Source organism: Diabrotica undecimpunctata, chromosome 5 (genome assembly GCF_040954645.1).
Source record: "Diabrotica undecimpunctata isolate CICGRU chromosome 5, icDiaUnde3, whole genome shotgun sequence".
Taxonomy (NCBI): Eukaryota; Metazoa; Arthropoda; class Insecta; order Coleoptera; family Chrysomelidae; genus Diabrotica; species Diabrotica undecimpunctata.
In genome coordinates, this window is record NC_092807.1 from 157,367,136 (window position 1) to 157,389,993 (window position 22,858).

General features: G+C 33.8%; 1 protein-coding gene across 1 annotated transcript; it reads left to right on the forward strand.

Annotated features, from left to right (window-relative positions):
* Positions 1–7,420: 7,420 nt before the first annotated feature.
* On the forward strand, positions 7,421–20,387 carry LOC140442033 (facilitated trehalose transporter Tret1-2 homolog). The gene is made up of 2 exons (XM_072533071.1): positions 7,421–7,601; positions 18,589–20,387. Exons 1-2 carry the CDS (start codon positions 7,496–7,498, stop codon positions 19,920–19,922), a joined length of 1,440 nt encoding a protein of 479 aa, XP_072389172.1. The 5' UTR covers positions 7,421–7,495; the 3' UTR covers positions 19,923–20,387.
* The last annotated feature ends 2,471 nt before the right edge of the window (positions 20,388–22,858 follow it).

A 22,858-nucleotide genomic window follows, 5' to 3' on the forward strand; every position in this document is an offset into this window, starting at 1 on the left:
CAAGAAAATAGCTTCAGAACAATATGTTGAAAGCAAAAAAGAGGTTTATTTCTGTGTAAGTAGGTATATTTAAAAAACCCTTAGAAGGGCTACATTAAAATAACAAACGTTTTGGGAATAATAATTCCATCATCAGGTTAAAAGCCTAAAAAAGTATGAACCATTTAATTAAAGCAAACGTGATTGAAATGTTGACAGAAATTTATTTTCCTTGTGGATTATGTTGAAAACAGCTATGGATATGTAGATTATACAGGAGCTAGTCGATAAACAACTTTAACATAATTTAATATATTTTTCAAGTATTTTCTTATTTGAATAAGAAGTCAATGTTATGCATTGATTACATATTTAAGTAGCAACGCTGTTATAATTTATGTATGTTTAAAAGGTTATCATATTTTTATTAAAAAAACTGTATAAAAAAATATTATTGCATACAAGTATGGAATGATTCAGATTCTTATCAAACTATTGCGTCTTTTATTGTAATCAGTTATGATTGCATTTTCATACATTGTAGTAAACTGGTATATGCTAGTCAGATCCTCTAGATTTGGATATAGTTTTATTTTATTTTTGACTTAAAATCACGCTGAATATTATTTCCTAAACCATTTCAATGGAATATTTTTCAAATACATAATCACTTCAAAAGTTTCAAAGTCTTATTGGGTCGGTCATAATATTTACAGCTTTCATAGTATCTACAGCTCTTGTCATTATTCAAAGTAACCATAGGTTGTTTACTTTAGTAGGTTGGTAATTGTGTTATTATCAATTTTGCTTTATTTTTGTTGAAATAACCCTATTTTTTTGTTATATAATAATTTGTGTAAAAATTGTTAATTTTTATTAATTGTGTCTGTATTAAAAAGAAGTAGTTTTTTAAATTTCACAAAAAGGGGAACTTTTACTTATTGAAAAAGTATCCAATTGTAAATCAATTAAGAATAGAACCAAGAAAAAATATTAACGAAAACTCGAAGAGAATGATCGATAAGAATACAAAGAAGAGAGAGGCCAATCATTAAAAATGGTAAGAAACAAGAATTAAAAATTAAAATAATAAATCTTGCATTATAATTAAAACAAAAATATGCTCAAGAAAATTTATAAAAAATATATTTTACAAAAAGTGTTGTCTTTTAATTACATTTATATTAAATAAGTAAATTTGAACTATACATTTTTAAGAACACAGTACTGAATTTGCTGAACTTACATATTTATGATTAATATATGAACAATTACAAAAATGCAAATTACTGAAATATAAGCATCACAATATCCTATAAAATTTATTTTTAAAGCTTACATATTGTAAATAACCTCAGAAAAAAAACAATTGGTTTACTTAATAGAAAATATTTTTTCAGAAATTGTGAATCTAGTTCTGCAAAAGGTTGTCTAATACATAATTGACCATAATGTTTTCTTAAATTGACCTTGAAACTAAGGGAATTGTCTTCTTTCTTTTTTATGGCCTTAATTAAATGGTCAATACTGCCTGGGGTGATTGCGAGGTGGATTGAGTAGCTCTGCGGTTATCACAGCCGGTCCCAAGCCCGGATAAAATATGGAGGGTCATTTGCAAGATTAGCAACTAACCAATCGTAAAAACAAATACTGCTCAAAGAAATAATGTACAGCCTTATTGGCTGTACATTATTTCATAATTTTCAAATCAAAATATTCCGAAAACGGTACACATATCGAGTTTTACCAAGAGTACCTTTTTCGTGTAAAATTGAATGATGTTTAAGTTTACCTGAAATTTTGATTAATAATTAAACTCTTAAAAAAGTTATATTGACTAATACTTAGTACGATCCGTGTAACTAGCGCCCTCTATGAGAATCAGATATAAAAACAAATTCATGGGACGTATCAGCTTCCAAAACATATTCGTATAAAATTTCATTACAATGTTGCCAGTAGTTTCGGCAAAATCGTAAAAAATAGAGACGGGGTTACCTTTTTTTAAAACAGCCTGTATTTTATTTTTCATTTTGCTTTACTATATTTTATTGACAGATATACTTTTAACATTTTACAGACAGATATAAAAATTTAAACAGATGATTCAATATTGTTCTTAATCGGATGAAATTAATGACATTTAAATTTTGACAGTCATTGCTAATCGAATCTTTTATTGACAAATATTCTTTTAATTTTTTACTTTTCATTCAATGTCTTTTGTTATTTTTACATGACAAAGAAACTACAACAAGAATATACCAAGGCTGGCCTAGATATTAACCTCGCGAAAACAGAGTACCTATCTACAAGTGAAGAAGACATAGAAGATCTACAGATTGATGACAACGTAACAATCAAAGGAAAGGATAAATTCAAACACCTGGGGTTTATAATCACGAAAAAGGCAACAACAGAGGAAGAAATTACACAAAGATTAGGACAAACAAGAACAGCAATCCGACAACTTAACTCAGTATTGTGGGATAGACACCTAAATATGAAGACAAAAACGCAGATTTATAAAACATTAGTGCGAAGTATTATAACATAAGGGGCTGAAAATTGGATCATAAACAAGAAAAAAAGCAGTAAGATAGTAGCAACAGAGATGGAATGCCTGCGAAGATGCTGCAGAGTAACAAGAATGGATAGGAGAAGTAATGACGAAATAAAGCAAAGAACATCAATAGAAACAGACATACTAACATATATAGAACAAAAAAGATTAAAGTGGTATGGACATGTAAGAAGAACTAGCGACAGCAGATGGATAAAGAGAATAACCGAATGGAGCCCATAGGAAGTAGGAAAAGAGGACGATCCCGAAAATTCTGGAGGAACGAAGTAGACGACGCCATGAGTAAGAGTGGCCTAAACGATGGAGAATGGAACAACGGAGAGAGATGGAAACGGTTGAGCGAGGGAAGGCAGTGAATACTGTAGAATCCCTAAATATATATATGTTATTTTTTATGTAGTTTTGAATTTAAACCTATTTAGAGTAAATATATACAGACTAGAAACGAATTGATCAAGAGTAGTAAATCGATGTGAAGACCAGCTATTCTATGAAGCTACTCGTGACGACGCCATCTTGTAGCGCTAGTTCCGTGACGCTCGCCTCAGCATTTCACTATACTACACTAAAAAAAGTAAAATACAATGCCAGTATAGAAGCTACGCTTCAAAAACTATTCAATTTCGGTTTCAGTTCAAAAGCTATGTCTGAATTTAAAAAAATGAATATTTACGTATGTCTAGTAATAAAACCGTAATAGCTTTTTTGTTAGTTAACAACTATTTAAAAATATGATAATTTTTATTTAAAATAAATACATAAACAGTCAATTATTTTATAAATTATTAAATCCATAAAAATAATCAGCTGTTAATTACAGCAATGTTCATAAATTTAAAAATAAAATAGAGATAAACGAAATACACAGGTTAAAATAATATATTATTAAGAATATTTTATATATATTCAAAGATTCTACAGTATTCACTGCCTTTCCTCGCTCAACCGTTTCCATCTCTACTTCGTTCCTCCAGGATTTTCGGGGTCGTCCTCTTTTCCTCCTTCCTATGGGGCTCCATTCGGTTATTCTCTTTTTCCATCTATCGTATCTATCCATCTATCCATTAGTCTTTTTGTTCTATATACGAGATGCTCGTATGTTAGAATGTCTATTTCTATTGATGTTCTTTGCTTTATTTCGTCATTACTTCTCCTATCCATTCTTGTTACTCTGCAGCATCTTTCTTGGCAGGCATTCCGTCTCTGTTGCTACTATCTTACTGCTGTTTTTCTTGTTTATGATCCAATTTTCAGCCCCATATGTCATAATACTTGGCACTAATGTTTTATAAATCTGTGTTTTTGTCTTCATATTTAGATGTCTATCCCACCATACTGAATTAAGCTGTCGGATTGCTGTTCTTGTTTGCCCTAATCTTTGTGTAATTTCTTCCTCTTTTGTTGCCTTTTTTGTGATTATAAACCCCAAGTATTTGAATTTATCCTTTCCTTTGATTGTTACGTTGTCATCAATCTGTAGATCTTCTATGTCTTCTTCACTTGTAGATAGGTACTCTGTTTTCGCGAGGTTAATATGTAGGCCAGCTTTGGTATATTCTTCTTGTAGTTTCTTGCGGTGATGCGGTGCCTTCTCTTCATCTACCCCAATCACAAATCTTATCCATAAATCAACTTAAAAGGCAGGAAAGGTTTTCCAAAAGGGAATTAAAGAGGATTGTGGAACAAATAATTACACAATCTAGGTAAACATTATTTTATTCTACATCTTCTGGTAGAAACACTAAGTATTATGACATAAAAGTAATATCTTAACATTTATTTTTTATTTCTACAGCTGGAGAACCAGGTGTGGACTCAGTGTCTCAAGAACTCAAAACTGATTTACCTGAAACTATATAATCAGTCGGTTATGTAAAATGTTCTATAATATGCTGTGATCAGTCGTCGGAATGAAAACATCATAGTCTCAACTTTATGGAATATGTATAGATAGTAGATTAAAAATACGATTTTTGTTTTTAGAATAAATACAGATATGGAACCTGCACAAGATCTTGCACTTCAAAAGTTACGTGTCGAGAACAAAGCCTTACTTGAGCAGGTTAATGAATTAACAGAAATGAAGTCAGGAGTAGATAAGATATTTATTAAAAGACAGCTAAAATGACTGCAAAGGCCCAAAGTCATGAAAAAATTATTTACAATGACTAATTGACTTATTGGAGAACATTGAATGTAACTTCAAAATCAAACATCTGTACTTCCGATCTCGAATGTATTTTAGAATTAAGAAATTAAACCTAAAACATTAAGAAGATAAAGGAAATAAAAGAAAATTAATAAAAATTGTAACTTAAAACCTTGCGTTTGATTTGTTTTCCGATTTTAGTGCAGATAATTAATGATCAATTATATTCTTCCGTTTGCGTGCAACTAGGCGAAGGCTTTTTTTCCTTCTCGACACTGGCGCCAATTAAGACAATTCAATCAAAATCCAGCTCGTAAAATTTACGAAGGTTACGAAAAACGAAAGGCAGAATTTACAAAACAGTCATCAGACCAATATTAATATACGTAGAAACAAGAGAGGACAAAAAGGTTGTTACCTTCCTAGGAATAAAAAGCGAAAAACACAAAAAATCTCACAAATTTATTTTACAGATTTGTTTTTTTTTTTTTTCATTGGGATGTGGTCTTATTAATGTATTCAGACGATCATTCCAACCTTCTAAAACGTTATTACTGCGATGTCTTTGATCATGGCAATTCCACATTTCCTTGGTAATGTGAGTATTTTCTAACCATTGTTTGACAAAGTAGTCATAAAACTGTTCCATTTTTTCAGAAATAGGAGAGGTTTCTTGAATGCATAACCTGCCATCATCGATATCTTCTATGGGTAGATACGCTAACGCAGCACACATTCTTATGTGCAAACGTATCTCTTCCTTGTCAGTGTATTCAGAAACAAGTCCAATATTTTGAATATTTTTCCATATACATTGATTGAAATGAAAATTACAACCAGAAATTTTGGCTTTGGGAAAATAATTTTCTAAGGCACCAATCACTGCCTGTTCAAAATCCAGTTTTATAAGAGATGGTTTCCAATTTGGTAGTTTCTCTTTCATTGATGAAAATAACATATCGTATGTCTCTTTGGTTTTGTTAGGAGGTAACGCAAATATCATTGGAATTGTATTTGTCTCCTCTGACGTACTATTAAATCTCCCTAGCTTTGTTGCTGGCAAACACCAAGATTCTGTATCCCGACGAGGGAGTGGTCTTGTCGATAAATAAAAATTTCGTTTTGTCGCTCATTGTAATAATTTCTTCTGGAAATACTATTTCGGATGCTGCCGCTGGATCTGTGAGCAGCCCACGCGCACGGATTCTACAATCGTTTAAACCACTTTTCACTGAAGAGAATTTTGAGATGTCTGTCACAAAATCCAGTCCTTGACTATACAATCTTTGAAATTCATCTTGATATATTTTTGACATCGGCAAATAACTATTGTCTTCCCTAGCTCTTTTTCGAGCATTGAAGACACACTGCTTCACTTCTGTCGCTGCAACACTCGGCTTACACAGATGTTCGGCCTTCTTAATTATTGTATTATTATCCATAATTATGTGGCCTCGACATTTTTCAGTTTTCTCTTTTAAACAACTCCAAAAAACCGAACCATCTTTATTTGTTTTTTTCATACGAAAACTGTACCCTTTATACAATGCACATGGTTTTCCCTTCGAAGTTTCAATAATTTGCACATCCATTTTTAAAACACTAACTCACACTGATTCACAATAATTCTTGATCCTACTATCTCAAGGAACGCAATAGAAATGATTGACTATCAATATGGTCATTATCACGTAGAATTTTCAGGTAATTTTTCTGTTACCATACCCTTTGTTAATGACTTAAGTAGTTACCAGCTCGCATTATCAGGTAGAAAGGAAAGTTAGTTCCAGCGATCTCTCATTATGGGAATTCTAGTTACTAATTATATCTAAACAATTAACTTCCAGGTAGAAGGATTATAAACAGATGTATTAAAGTTTAAAGAACACTCTGTTGTTCGACAGTATTAGAAAAATTTAACAATTTTGTTAGTTTTGATTTGACATTTTTTTTTCAGATCTAAAGGAAAAAGATGTTTCTGTTTATTTGACATGTTAGTTTGTTCATTGCAGGTTCACCAGACTATTATTGTAGAATAAAATTAAAATTATATTGTAAGAGACCGCAAATCGGCCGATTAAGGAAACTATAGTGGTTAGATATTTCTATTATGAAAATTGCAAAGCGGTCGATTTCAGGTAAGGGCGCAAAACGGTCGAGCGCAAACCGGCCGTATTCCTTTTAACCTTTTCACTTGGTGGTGGTATACCACGGTATATTTAAATTCATGCTTAGCATTTTGAATTGGAACCTGTGTAGAATTTCTATACTAGAATTTGCCGCTGTTCCCCGCAGTTCTATTCCATAGGTCCATTCTGGCTTTAAAACCGCCTTGGATAGGACTAATTTATTTTAACTAGGTAACTGGGATTGTTTTCCTATTAGCCAGTATATGTCTCTCATTCTATGGCCCAGTTGTTTTCTTTTGGAAAATATGTGTTTTTTGCAGATCAGTTTTCTATCCATGTGAATCCCAGGTGAATACAAACATTAATGTTTGTATTTTGGGAACGATTTCCGAAGTGGAAACTGAAACGTCAATAACCTTATTTTAAAGTTTAATTGTGTCATATTCCCATTAAAACAGTAATTGATAAACAAATACCTGTTCCAATACAAAAATATCAAATGATTAAGCCGACCCTGTCAGATAATAATGTTATACATATTTAACGACTTGGTGCTGATTAGCTTTTTTAAATTTTAGCAAACTACCACAATTTGTTCTTTTATATATATATACAAATCAAAAGTTTCTACATAGGTACACCGTACGATTTAAAATGGATATTTACGAAAAGATCGATAACAAAATAAACATAAAGAATTTTACACATAATTGGAAAAAGCGAAACTTTAACTGGCGGATTTATGTCTCTACTCTGACAGGTGAGAAAGAATATTTTCAGCTTTATACAAAGAAAAATGAAATTTAAAGATTAATATATTAGAAAAATTTATGTGTGTTCTGAAATATACTTTGACAACGTCTCCTATAATTTCTGCCTCCAACATTAGTAAAAGTCTCAAGCTACAGCTCAAATTTTGTTCCACAGATTTTGCTACTTTAATTTCCTAACTTTTCCGTAACCTCTTTCTTGATATTTTTCCTTGAATTTCTAGATAATGGACTTGTCAAATGCTCACGACAAGACAAGTTCATTAAAGTCTAAAGATTGGTTACCTATTGTGTCACTGGATATTTTTAAAAAAAGCTGCTTTGTATTTTTACTCTGCAAATCACTTTACTCATAGTTGTTTTTACAAGTCTTGTAATGGAATGAAGTTAATTCATGGCTTCATATAATTTACCTCTTAGCACGCTGTTATACGCTTATTTCACTTTCACAATGGGATAAAAGGCATTGATAATAAATTCATTTGTTAAGATTTCACGTAGCACAAAATTCTGATCAATTGCTGACCAAACTGGCCTGAAACCTCTTCACTAATGAGTTCTTCCACGTAAGTACTTAAACCGCTGTTTAAGGTGTTGGACATTATTTTGTACAATGAGTTTAGCGAGTTACACCCCTGTCATTTTTAAATTCTATCAAATCTTCCAGTTTATGCAGGAAACATGATTCCAGTACATCATGTTTCTGGCATTTTTACATGCATAAATTTCCCATGCTTCAAATCTGTTCTGTATGGTTGAACGTGTATGACTTTTGTTCACTAGGGAGGTTCAAATTTTGTTAAAAAATCCTACATTTCTGCTAAATTTATAGTACTGAGAAAGTTCTTTAGCTTTTGTACTACACTGTCAACATCGATTGTGTAATAAAGTAGACAAGATCCTAAATATCTTAGTTGACTTGATGCTATAAACCTTTTTTCAAATTATTTTAGAAGCATTACAATAAGCATTTGTGTACAATCTACAATCCCTGAGCTCTTCGACTGTCTTATAGCAAAACAACTTTCTTGGTTATGTAAAGGCTTAATATCTCAATCACAACATGGTTTTCATAGCAAAAAATCTACTGCAACAAACTTGGTTTGCTATCAATCTGATATATTATTTCAAATGGAGAGCGTAAACAGGTAGATACAATATACACAGGTTTTTCTAAAGCATTTAATCGTGTAGATCACCAAATACTTTTGGGCAAATTAATTAATGTAGGCTTTCATGTCAGATTTGTTGAATGGATTAAAAACTGTGCCTCTGGTAGATGTCAAAGATTCAAGATAGGTATAGGGTTTTTTGGCCTTTTGGTACTGCATACGTTTGACTATTGCGTGTGTATCTCATTTCTTCATTGCTCTTCTCGGTCTTCTCTGTATTCTGCCAGCTGCTGTCTAGGCCGCCGCCTATGTACTGTCCTCTGGTTTTCGTCATAGTCTGTCAACTCTCTCAGTAGTCTACTCGGATGGTTCCTGAGATCGTTGAAAATCACGTGTTCTTTTTAATCCATAGTTCTCAGGATTCTCTTTTTCTCTGAATCCCTAAATAAGTATCTTAATGGAACGTTTTTAGGTATATTTAAAGCCTCTCTGATCATAGGGTTCTGGATTGTTTGAATTTTCTTCCTGTTGGATTTGCACGTGTGCACTCATGCTGTTGAGATGTATATAAGTATTGACAAAACTATGCAATTTGCCTTCTAAATTCTATTTATAACCAACTTCTTATGGTCTAGTTTTTGTTATGCAAGATTTTAAAAAATTTGAATTTTTTTAGAAAATTTAAATTACAAAATTATTATTCGAAATCTATTTAATTGATTTACTCCAAAATGAATTGTTTTAAGATTAGAAGCAAGGAAAGTAGGAAAAATCGATGTTTTTTAGTTTTTTTTTTTTTAATATTTTAATTTTTTTATTAATATTTTCGACCTATTTGAGAGAAAGAGAGAGAAAAAGTATAAGTTAATTATTATTACTATGAGGTTATTACAAACCTTTTTCTGCAAAAATCAGAATGTTGCCTCTTACATCGGATTACAATACCGGATCTCTCCGTGTTTCTGCTCTCAACCTTAGTGAGTCAATAATACGGCTACCTTTCTATCAGCTTTAATTAAATTTGCCAATAAATACTGCTCCAATCTTTCTTCGAACACTTCGAAATCATTGCCCTGTTTAAAGCCTGCTAGGGCTGAAATATTCCCCGCATTAAATATTCCCCACCGCTCTTGGGTTGAGGCCATTTCCTAGTGATTTATAACATATTCCAGACACAAAAACACTTAAAAATAACGATTATTTCGAATTTACTAAGTTTTACTCGTCGCCAATGATATTTAAATATGAAAAGATTAAATTAGAAATTGAAGAAGGAACTACACCTATTTTTCGGAAACCAGTTCCGATACCGTTTGCATTTAAGGAGAAAGTAGTTAAAGAGAAAAGTAATACAGCAAGTGCCTAATACTAACTGGGGAACATCGTTAGTACCAGTGTAAAAGGCTAATGGAATAGATGTCAGGGTTTGTGCTATCTACAGTTGGGTAATTCCAGCAATAATCGACACAAGTCGGTGGGGTCACCCTCTCCGATTTGGCTGAAAGTTTACACACATGTTGAACTAGACAAAAAAAACATGATTGTCAAATTTTCAGACCTTAATATTCAAAATGGCGGCCGTGGCGCGCATTTTTTTTTTCGTGTTTCGCCGATTTTTTTAGTACAGCGAGCTAAATATGCTTAAACAAATATCCACTATATGTTTTCCAATGTAAAATTTTCCGCTGAACACGATCCCGGTGTCAAAATTGCCATATGACGTCATGTAAAGCCACAAAATGCGAAACAAAGCGCTTTTTTGAAAAATTCATATCTCAAAAACGCCCTCTTTACTTTTTTTCAAATTTTTACAAAAGACGCCTTAATACAAGTACTTTCGAATAAAAGTTGTCTCAGAAATCCTTTTTATATGTTTGAAGCCGCTGCGCCCTATAAAAGTCCAAAAAACGCGATTTTCCCGCCTTTTTAGCGCTTTTCCTTCGTTTTTCAGCTTCCAAATAACTTTTAGAGGTTTTCTGACAACGAATTCAAATTCTACGGAAAATTTAATACAAAAAGTGACTATTTTGAATTTATTTACCACCGATTTTACCGTTTTATAGGGGGCGACACAATATTAAACGCAGAATTGCGCGCTGTAACCAATACATTTTTTGCGCTAGGATTTATTATTATACATATTATAATATTTGTTCGTCTATATACACAAGGGTGTGTGTGTGTGCGTGTGTGTGTGTACATATATATATATATATATATATATATATATATATATATATATATATATATATATATATATATATATTATCATAATTAAATAAATCACAAAAGCTGTTATAATTGTGATATAATATTACTTTATTGTAGTATAATAATACTTTATTTGTCATTTTTCTGTTTTATAAAGAGACCAAAGTTACATTTTGTCCTGCCTAATTTTACTTGAAGGTGATTTTTATGTTCGCACACAGTTATAGGATATATTGATAAACTTTCTGAAGAAAATATGGAAGCTGGAATATCAATTTTACCAGAAATCAAACCGAATGTTTGTGCATGGCAGCTATAAATGTACAACTGACAGTTCCTTATAATTATATTCTAAATGATGTAACTGGGTGCGAACATAAAGATCACCTTCAAGTAAAATTAGGCAGGACAAAATGTACCTTTTTCTCTTTATAAAACAGAAAAATGACAAATAAAGTATTATTGTATTACAATAAAGTAATATTATATCACAATTATAACAGCTTTTGTGATTTATTTAATTATGATAATATATATAAGCATAATATATACATATATATATATATATATATATATATATATATATGTACACACACACGCACACACACACACACACACACACACACCCTTGTGTATATAGACGAACAAATATTATAATATGTATAATAATAAAATCCTACCGCACAAAATGTATTGATTACAGCGCGTAATTCTGCGTTTAATATTGTGTCGCCCCCTATAAAACGGTAAAATGGGTGGTAAATAAATTCAAAATAGTCATTTTTTGTGTAAAATTTTCCGTAGAATTCGAATTCGTTGTCAGAAAACATCTAAAAGTTATTTGGAAGCTGAAAAACGAAGGAAAAGCGCTAAAAAAGGCGAGAAAATCGCGTTTTTTGGAATTTTATAGGGCGCAGCGGCTTCAAACATATAAAAAGGATTTCTGAGACAACTTTTATTCGAAAGTACTTGTATTAAGGCGTCTTTTGTAAAAATTTGAAAAAAATTAAAGAGGATGTTTTTGAGATATGAATTTTTCAAAAAAAAAGCGCTTTGTTTCGCATTTTGTGGCTTTACATGACGTCATATGGCAATTCTGACACCGGGATCGTGTTCAGCAGGAAATTTTACATTGGAAAACGTATAGTGGATATTTGTTTAAGCATATTTAGATATACTAAACTTTAGCTATACTATACTGTACTAAAAAAATCGGCGAAACTCGAAAAAAAAAATTGATAAAAAGCGTGAAACTTCAATAGCGCGCCACGGCCGCCATTTTGAATATTAAGGTCTGAAAATTTGACAATCATGTTTTTTTTGTCTAGTTCAACATGTGTGCCAAATCGGAGAGGGTGACCCCACCGACTTGTGTCGATTATTGCTGGAATTACCCAGTTACAATAAATAAATATTTGCAAAATGTTAACCATCCCATCCTCGTCGCCAATTTATGTTGTTACCGAGGAGCAGAAAACAAATAGGCTCTAAATTAGCGTTTGGCACTTGATTATTAAATTGTAAAGTACAAAACTGACTACGATCTAAGCTTCTACATAAGCAGTCAAGCTAACCTCTAATCCTCTCACTTGACGGGAACCATTCCTTCTACTTCTGTCATATTTCTTAAACCTAAGTTTACTCGAAGTATTTCCTAAGATACTACAATTTATAAGATGACGGAGAGATACTTGAGCTAATGGAGCAGCGCCGACAGTACAAAATAAATCAGAACCAACGTAAATACAATGAAACTCAACGTCCGATAAGAGCAAAAATTAAAACCGCAAAGGAAATCTGGATGAAAGAGCGTTGTGAAGAATTAGAATCACTACAAGAAAAGGGGGACAGCTTTGGACTACACAAAAAGGTTAAAGAAATTTCGAATATATACAAGAAACACCACGAGACAAACCTGAAAAATGATCAAGGCGACTACGTACATACCCAGGAAGAACTAGCCAAAATCTGGGCAGATTATGCTTCGTCCCTCTTTGCAGACAACAGACCAAATTTGCCAACTACTAACCTATCTACAGAAACTTTGTCCGGTCCTCCGATTATTCGCGCCGAGGTGGAGTACGCTATAAAAATAGCAAAACTGGGCAAGGCCCCTGGACCGGATGGCATTACTACGGAAGTCCTAAAACTGTTGGATGATGACAACATCGACACTCTGGTAACAATCTTCAACGCCATATATGACACCGGTCACATTCCAACGGATTGGCTTTGTTCAACCTTCATAATGACCCCTAAATCACAAAGAGCGACAAGGTGCAAGGACCACAGACTGATTAGCTTGATGAGTCATTTACTTAAAATATTTCTTCGCATACTCCACACAAGACTGTTCAGAAAACTAGAAGAGCTGAGCGGCGAGACACAATTTGGTTTCAAGAAGGGACTCGGGACGCGCGAAGCATCATTCTGCTTGAATATCCTGGTACAAAACTGTATGGACCAACGAAAAGATATAGTCATCACATTCCTCGACTACGAAAAAGCTTTTGACACCGTAAAACACGATGAAATAATAAAAATGCTACACAATGCTGATATCGATGAGAAAGATATAAGAGTTATTCAGAATCTCTATTGGAATCAAAAGGCACGTGTGAGGCTGAACAAATCAACAAACACAGAGGAATTCGAAATTTTACGAGGGGTGCGACAGGGGTGTATTTTGTCTACTATGCTGTTCAACCTCTATGTGAAGAATGTTTTTGCAGAGGCACTTGAAGGCACTGATTGTGGTATAAAGGTCAACGGGTACCCGATAAATAACATTCGTTACGCTGACCACACCGCAATAATCAAAGATAACGAACATGATATGCAGTTGATACTAAATAAAATAAACACCACAGGAAAAACATATGGCCTGAAGATAAATGCTGGAAAAACAAAATGCGTGACAATAAGAAAGGGCGCATTTTTCACTGTACAACTGCACGTAGATAATGCTCCAATCGAGCAAGTGAAAACATTCAAATACTTGGGAATGATGGTGAATGACCAATGGGATCCTCAACAAGAAATAAAATGCCGTACCGAACAAGCAAGACAAGCTTTTCTTAAATTTAAACCGCTACTTTGTAACCGCAATCTTTCCTTCAATCTCCGTTACAGAATGGTTAAGTGCTATGTATGGTCCATATTGTTATACGGCATGGAGACATGGACGTTGAAAATATCTTCCATTAACAAGTTGGAAGCCTTCGAAATGTGGACCTTGCGAAGAATGTTCCGCATACCATGGACAGATAGGGTGAGAAACGAGGAAGTCCTAAGAAGAGCAAATACTGAGAGAGAATTGCTCAGCTTGATCAAGGCACGAAAGATTGGATACCTGGGCCACATCCTGAGAGGGGAAAAATACGCAATCCCTCAACTAATTATCCAAGGAAAGATTGAGGGCAAGAGAGGAGTAGGTCGCAAACAAATGTCGTGGCTGAGAAATATAAAGAACTGGACAGGCGTAACTAACACTGGCGAACTTTTGCATGCCGCAAAAGACAGACGTCTGACCTTAAGATAATTCGCCAACGCACTATAGGTGCACGGCACCATAAGAAGAAGATAAGCATAAAATAACCTTTAATCCTTTATACCTATCCCAACTTCTTGTGTGTTGATGCAGTGGAGTAATAGTTAATATCTTTGCTGTAGAGGACTTATTATCGAAAAGCATTCGAATAAAAACTTAATTGTGCACTGCCGATGTACCTAGTCGATGGGTTCGTCAAACTGTGCTGACATTACAATGCATTATCATTATTATCAGTATTATAATATCTTTTCTACATAAAACTGTAGTTTGTTTGATAATTTTGGTTCTATCTATTCCTAGTTTTATTATTTTCTTTGTTACGTCAGGACTGATTCATGTTTGTGATCGTCAACCTTTTTAATGTATTCAAGTACTTGGTTAATTTTTTTGAATTTTAAAAACAAAAACAGTGAACTAATCAGTAAACGGCATATAATAAATTAAATGAAATAATTGACTTTACATGTTTATTTATTTATATTTATGTTATTGATATATATTTATAAACTAGTATACCTAATGAAAATTACAACGAATTTCCTAGAAGTGCTAAAATGTACTTTTAAAAAACTTGATAACGAATACTAAATGAGCTTTGCTGCGTTCCTTTCCACCGTGTTAATTTCTATTGATAATATTTGATATCTATTTGTAGTTATAAAAACATGAGTCTCTAAGGTCCAGTGACCACGGCGTAAATGTTTTAAAACTACGGTCTGAAACCAATTCCGCTTCCAACTGTTTTGTAATCTCGGCATCTCGGGGATTCGCCCACGAGGCGATCTGACTGAAAGTGGTTTTCAACCAGTCTAAAACCGATATTGTTTTACCCTCGACAGTTTTTTTCATGTTTCAGGCGTTAGGCCATAAACTAAAAAATAATATTAATCATAAATTTCAAATCCCTGGCTCAATTTCCTCCTACGTCCTTCTGCTCCTTTTTCTTCATCACCCCAGAAATCAGACAATGTACTTCTCTCCAATTTTTCTCTCCTTTCAACATTATGTTTACAACGTTTCTTTCATCTAGCCCGAAACCCATTCGCCTCTCGAAATCTCTCCTTTCATTTGCCCATCTCTGGTAGTTAAAATTGTGGGCGGGAGCGTCCGGTAACCCACAAACATTACAGTCTGCCGAGGCAGATTTGCCTATTCTATTTGTGAAGGTGTCAAAACTACTGTGTCCGCTCAGAAACTGCGTCAGCAAGTAGTCTAGATTCCTGAACTTACATTCCCACCACGGCCTCAGATCGGGAATAAGCTCCCCCGTCCACCTTGCCTTTCCGCTATCATTCGCCCATTCTCTCTGCCACTCTACTATCGTTCTTTCTCTCTCATTTTCATCTATATTTACATCCATTCTCCTCGCATATACCCTCGCTAGCTCTTTGCACAACAAAACGATCGGTATCACCGCTCCAATGATATAGAGAGCCTCATTTGAAACTGTCTTATATGCGCTAGATACCCTGAGGAGCATTCGCCTTTGCGAAGTCTTCATCAGAGTAGCGTATTTCGCAGTGTTTAGTACGCTACATCACACAGGGGCAGCGTAGGTTAGCACCGACTGGAAAACTCCATTTAACACCTTTCTTTTGGTGCTACCTGGGTCTCCAATGTTTAGCATCAGCCGTACCAACGCCTCAAGATTTCAATTCGCCTTCTCTACCATCTTTTCGATATGTACTCCGAACCTTAGTCCTTCCGATGACCAGACTCCCAGATACTTAATCGATTTAACCGGTGCAACCTCCACACCACTATAAAGCGAAGAGAGGATTTTTCCCTGCTCCTTTTGAGTACTAACACCTCAGTTTTCTGAGGCGCTAGCTGTAAATTGTTCTCTCTGATCCACCTATTAATGCGACGCAGGGCTGTGTTAGTCGCATTAGCCATGGCCTTCGCAACCAGTACGAGATCATCGGCATAAGCTACAAGAGTACATTCACTTGGCATTTGTAGCTTCAACACCCCGTCGTACAGAACAATCCAGAGAATGGGACCTAGTAATGATCCCTGTGGAACACCCTGCGACAAACCGATGCTGGTATATTTTTCTCTTATGGACCTTACATTGGTACCAGGTACTCACTAACGCCCAATTTTCTCAGCCTGGACATGATTTTCTCCCATGATGTGTATTAAAGGCATTCTTGACGTCAAGCAGGATAAGAGCCACCCATCTCTTTGTATCCTGCGTAACTAAAGAGGTTATTTCTCTGACCGCATCTATGGTAGACCTTTTGCCCTAAAACCATATTGGCGGTCGCTCAGTGCATGCTTTTCTAGCTTTCGATCAAGACGGCCTTTTACAAGCTGTTCGCACAATTTAGCTATCGAACTAAGAAGGCAAATTGGCCGAAATCGTACCTCTTCCTCTTCACCTCTACCTTTCCGGATAAGGACAACCTCAGCTTCTTTCAACATTGTTAGAAACTATTGTTGTTTAAGCAGTTTGTTTAGCAATCTCAGGAAAACCTGCGGGTATCTTAGTGCGGCGAATCTTACTGTCTCCGGCATGACTCCATCTATGGCCTTTCAGATCTTCATCCGTCCAACAGCCTCGCCGAGTTCCAACTCAGTAAAATATTCCGCATCTACGAAACCAATAACCCTTTCACGCCTATCCTCCACCCACCTGAGGAAAGAGTTTCTGTATTAAACAGAGTTTTTCATCTTCAGGCAGAGGATAGGTTGTCTTTTTCCCCTTTAATTCGGTACAGACAATTTTAAAGCCCTGTCCCCAGATATCCCTTTCGAGATCTTACAGTAGGTTACTCGACCTTTCCTTCTTATATCTTCTTATCTCATTCCTGCATTAATTCATTTATACTCTCTTTCAAATATCCTGCTTGTACTCTTCTTAACCTCTTACACTCCCTTCTTACTCTCATGCAATTTGTCCTCAGATTTTCAAGCTGCTTGTTTTACGAGTATGGTTGTTTTCTTTCATACCTCTCATTTGATATTACACAAGCCAACTCCTGTGCATCACTTAGACCCTCAATTAACTCACGCACATTCTCACATCCCGGACCAATCAAGCCAAAAGCATAGACAAAAACCTGATTGATATCCGCATTTTTACGTTTCTGTCTTTTTCTAGCTATTTCAAAACTCACATACTTGTGTAAGCTAAGCGATTCTTCTTCCAAAACAGTCCAGCTTAAGATCCTGTTTAGAAATGTCGTTGAAACTAGTGTCATGTCCAGAAAGGATTTACTATTACCTCTTAATTTTTTGTAGCTTGCTATTATTCATACAATTTTATTCGCCAACTAGCATAGCAGACGACATAAAAGTCGAGGAATTCTACGAAAAATTAGAAACAACAATTGCCAATATTTCAAGTAAACAGCTAACCTTAATATGTGGTGACTTTAACGCAACAGTCGGCAACACTATACAGAATGAAGCCCTAGATAATGTATTGGGAAAGTTCGGTATTGGTCTGAGAAAGTAAAGAGGAGATCGTTTAATCGACTTTGCTATTACGAATAATTATTCTATTATGAAAACACTATGTACGCCTACTTTATACTTGGAGAAGTCCTTGAGATAGGTCTAGAAATTAAGTTGACTACATCTTCACTAATATTCGCTAGAGATCTTTAATCAAACAGTCAGAGCATATCCAGGGGCGATATGCGGCCCTGGATATGCTCTGACGAAAAAGAAAACTCAAACGTAAAGCGCCAATTAAACGGAGAGACAAAGAGAATAGAACTAAGAAAGAAAGACGACCTTTTCCAAGAAGTAAACAAAAGTATGCCCTATATAGGTAAGGGTACATCACAAGAAATATTGGAGATTATTGAAAATTGTGTAAAAACACTAATTAATGGCCCAAAGTTAAATAATACTGTGAAACAGAAACACTGGCCAACAGATGAACCATTATTTACAAAATTTTGCGGTAATAGTAGATTTTTAACATAAAACACATTCTCTAGTATTGTCCATTGATATTAGAAAAAAAATTAAGCACATTTTATAGATAACTCTGTAACTTTTGACAATCAGTTTATTTAAATAATTGCTTTAGAATCTGTAGCTTTTTATGTTGTTTAAATATATTAATACTTTTTATTTAATTTTCAGCAAACTTGTTATTAGTTTCTGTTGGAGGTATGTTGGCTTGGACGTCTCCAGTAATCAATAAGCTAACATCTAACAGTACCGAAGAAAATCCTCTTGGTTCGCCAATCACAACGATGGATATATCTTTGTTAGCTACTGTTCCCCAAATTGCAACATTTTTATCCTTTATCGCAATGGCAAAGCTGTCCCAAGCTTTTGGGAGAAAAAAACTTATGCTGGGTGGAGCAGTAATTTTATTGGTTGCACAGATTGTAATTGCTTTTGCCAGGCATATTTATGTGTACTACGTATGCTTGTTGATCGTAGGGTTGGGATTAAGTGGAATTTCCATAAGTGTGCCTATATATTGTGGAGAAGTAGCAGATACTTCTAATAGAGGAGTAATAGGTTGTTTTGTAGGATTATCTGTAGTTGTTGGAATGCTTTTAATGTATGTGTTCGGTTCTTTTTTAAGTATAAAGATGTTTACATTAATATCTGCTTTTCCAACTTTAGTTCATATTATAATTCACGTATTCGTAATCGAATCACCTATTTACTTAATTTCTAAAGGTGAAAAAGTAGAAGCTATAAGAGCCCTTGAGAGTTTACGGCGTAACAGAAGTCATCGAGAAATAGAAACAGAATACTTATCGTTACAAAAAACTGTTGAGTCTGATTTAAAAAGAAAGAATCTTAGTATAGTAGATTTATTTAAAGCACGTGCAGGGGTTAAAGCCTTTTTTATATCAATTACTTTATGCATAGGTCAACAGGCTTCTGGTATCTCAATCATTATAGCGTTCTTGGGTCTAATATTTAATGAAACTGGTGCCAATATATCTGGTAATAACGTTGGAATTATAGTAGGATCAGCACAAATGCTAACTTACGTTGTAGCAGCATATGTCATTGAAAAACTAGGACAAAGATCTTTATTATTATTTTCCTCATTTGGCTGTTCAGTATTTATGTTCGCAATGGGTATTTCATTTTATTTTAAACATATAAATATTTCTTTTATAGCAGAAATACGGTGGTTACCGGTTTTATTTGTCATATTATTTATTATCTGCTATGGATTAGGTTTAGGCCCTATCCCTATATGTATTATTGGAGAACTATTTCCACATGACTTCAGATCTATTGGCACAGCTCTGGTTCTAGTTCTTGATGGTATTTTAATAACAATAATTAATTTTTGTTTCCCTTTGCTTTCAGAAGCATTTGGAACTTTTAGCTGTATGATAGCTCACAGTGTAGTTTCTCTATTGGCTTTTATTGTTTTATATCTATTACTACCAGAAACAAAAGGAAAAACTTTAAATGAAATTCAAGAATTACTTAATAAATAGCGTAATTTCATGTATATATATATATATATATATATATATATATATATATATATATATATATATATATATATATATATATATATGTATATATATATATATATTATATATATTTCTAAAGTATTTAACTAGTGAATTCAGAGGTTTAATCGGTCATTCAGGTTGGCAAATAAAAAAAGAAGTCAACTACTTCATAAGTTTATCGAAGACGTTTCGCTTTATACTTCTAAAGCTCCATCAGTTCTCTACATATATATTGACGGTCGTAGTCTTTACAATATATATATATATATATATATATATATATATATATATATATATATATATATATATATTAGTTATATATAAGATATTTAAATAAAGACATTTATTTTTTCACCAGAGAGTTCCTAAGTTTTCACACTGAGATTTCTATTGCTTACCATGTATTTCACACATTGGCATAAATAAAATCTGACAAATCTTTTGTTTTATTATTCAAAGAACAGTCGCATCCACCCGAAGGTTATTTGCTACTTTCCTGTGACATTTTTAAAAATGAAATTTTATGTAACATGTTATAAATTTTAAATCAATATGTGGAACTACAAGAAATAACAACAGAGGGAAACGAACATCTTGGTAGAACGATGAAGTGAAAAGAGAAATAAAAGAAAAGAAGAAATCATGGAAAGAATACATACAAGACAAAACACAACAGAAATATGAAAATTTTAAGAGACAAGAACAAAAGTTAAAGAGATAGTTAAGAAAGAGAAAAAGAAAAGTTGGGAACAATTCGGAGAAAAATGAAAGAAAACAGCACAGAAAACGTAAAATTATTTTACAGAACACTGAAAAAGCAACAAAGAAACGAAACTGAAACAAATAATGAACAAGAAAGGAACAATAATAAACGACAATAAGACAATAATGGAAAGATGGAGGGAACATTTCCAGCTGATACTGAATGGAAATCAAGCGAATACAATGGAGAAGGAAAGCCACAACAAGAGAATATCCATGAGAAACACGAAAAATCCAGAAACTATAGAAAAAAAAGAACTGGAAGAAGCAATAAGAAAGATAGAGATTGGAAAAGCACCAGGAAGCGATGAAGTAGCACCAGAAATTAATGAAATATATAGGAGTAAAAGCAAAAGAAAAATTGTTATACATATATAACCTAATATGGAAGAGAAAAGTAATACCCAGAAAATAAACAAATGCGGTAATTATACCTACATACAAGAAAGGAAACACAAGAGACTGTAAGAACTATAGAGGTGTATCACTACTCTGAAGTAAGTCACATATATGGACTTTCACTAAACATTAAGAAAACAAAATGTGTAATGATCTCTAAGAAGGAACAGCAATTTGCATTTTGCTCAAATCAGTGTGAATGATCAACCAATAAAAAGACTAAAAACATACCCCTACCTTGGTACTAACGTCAATAAAAATTGGGATCATTCCTAGAAATCATATGTAGGATAGAAAAGCAAGATCTGCATTTAAAAAAATGGCGCAGCTATTCAAATTTCATAATTTATTAATACCTATAAAAACCTACTTCACTGAACATCCACAAGGCAAAACTCATGGCGGGAGTGCAGTAAATTATAGTAAGAAATATTATTAGGCACCATGAAAAAAACAAAACTAGAGAATTAAACATACAGGCCAACTCGATATCGATAGAAAAATGGCATGGACCACTGATCTTACCTGCTGTTTATTTCCCACCAAACAAATTATTTAAAAAAAAATTATTTCACTCTTTAAAACACTTGAAGTAAAATCCTTCAATTTCAAGTAAGTATCATCGATGGGAATCAAGAATCATAACCTAACGTATCCAAACTCTGCTCAAAAGTACCGTCATAAATAAGCTTAGCACTACATTTAAATTCAACCTACCTACTGACCATGTTACAGGCGAAAAATATAGGATCTCATTGACATCTGTGTCATAAAAAGTATCACGTCTAATTACTTAAATATACAACCATCATTTAATTTGTCTTCTAACCACTCTCCTTTCTTCACCTCTGTGTGAACACAGAGATATGACTGCCAACATTAACCAACAAAATGACAAATTGGAACATATTTAAGAAATTGATTTCTAAATTAATCAACTTAAACCTGCCACTTACATCCACAAAGGATATTGGCGATGCAGTACAACACATGACTAAGTCAATTAAACAAATAAAAAGGGAACACTGGCAGAGCTTCTCAAAACAGATCTTCTTCTTCTTTAAGTGCCATCTCCGCGACGAAGGTTGGCAATCATCATGGCTATTCTGACCTTTGAGGCAGCTGCTCTGAACAATTGCCTTGAGCTGCAACCAAACCACTCTCTCAGGTTTTTCAACCAGGAAACGCGTCTTCTTCCTACGCTTCTCCTACCCTCTACTTTTCCTTGAATTATGAGTCTCAAGATATTGTATCTTTCGCCTCTCATCACATGTCCGAGATATTGCAATTTCCTTTCTTTTATTGTATTTTCCATTTCCCTCTCTCTGCCTATTCTCCTTAACACTTCTGTATTCGTGACTCTATCTACCCATGGAATCCTTAACAATCTTCTAAATGTCCACATTTCAAACGCGTTAAGTCGATTTATTGTATTCCGGTTTAATGTCCATGATTCAGCTCCATAGTAGAGTACATTGAGTACATAACATTTAATTAGCCTTATTCTGAGGGCCAATGTCAGATCTTTGCTGCATAAATTTTCATTTTAACGAAGTTGGCACGTGCTTTTTCAATTCTGACTCTTATTTCTGCAGTATAATCGTTATTTTCTGTGATTATCGTTCCCAAGATAGATCATTCCCTATCAAAACAGATAGAACAAATTAACTAGAGCAATTCTTTGTCAACCATTTTCCATCCACTCCTGATTGTAGGTCTCTCCCAATTGCTTCCATCTTTCTCTATCTTGCGCC

Bases quoted from the DNA above. Each gene is read 5' to 3' on its own strand.
- LOC140442033 (XM_072533071.1), top strand. From the start codon at position 7,496: ATGGATATTTACGAAAAGATCGATAACAAAATAAACATAAAGAATTTT. The intron at 7,602-18,588 runs GTGAGAAAGAAT...TTTAATTTTCAG, and splicing joins TTATGTCTCTACTCTGACAG to CAAACTTGTTATTAGTTTCT.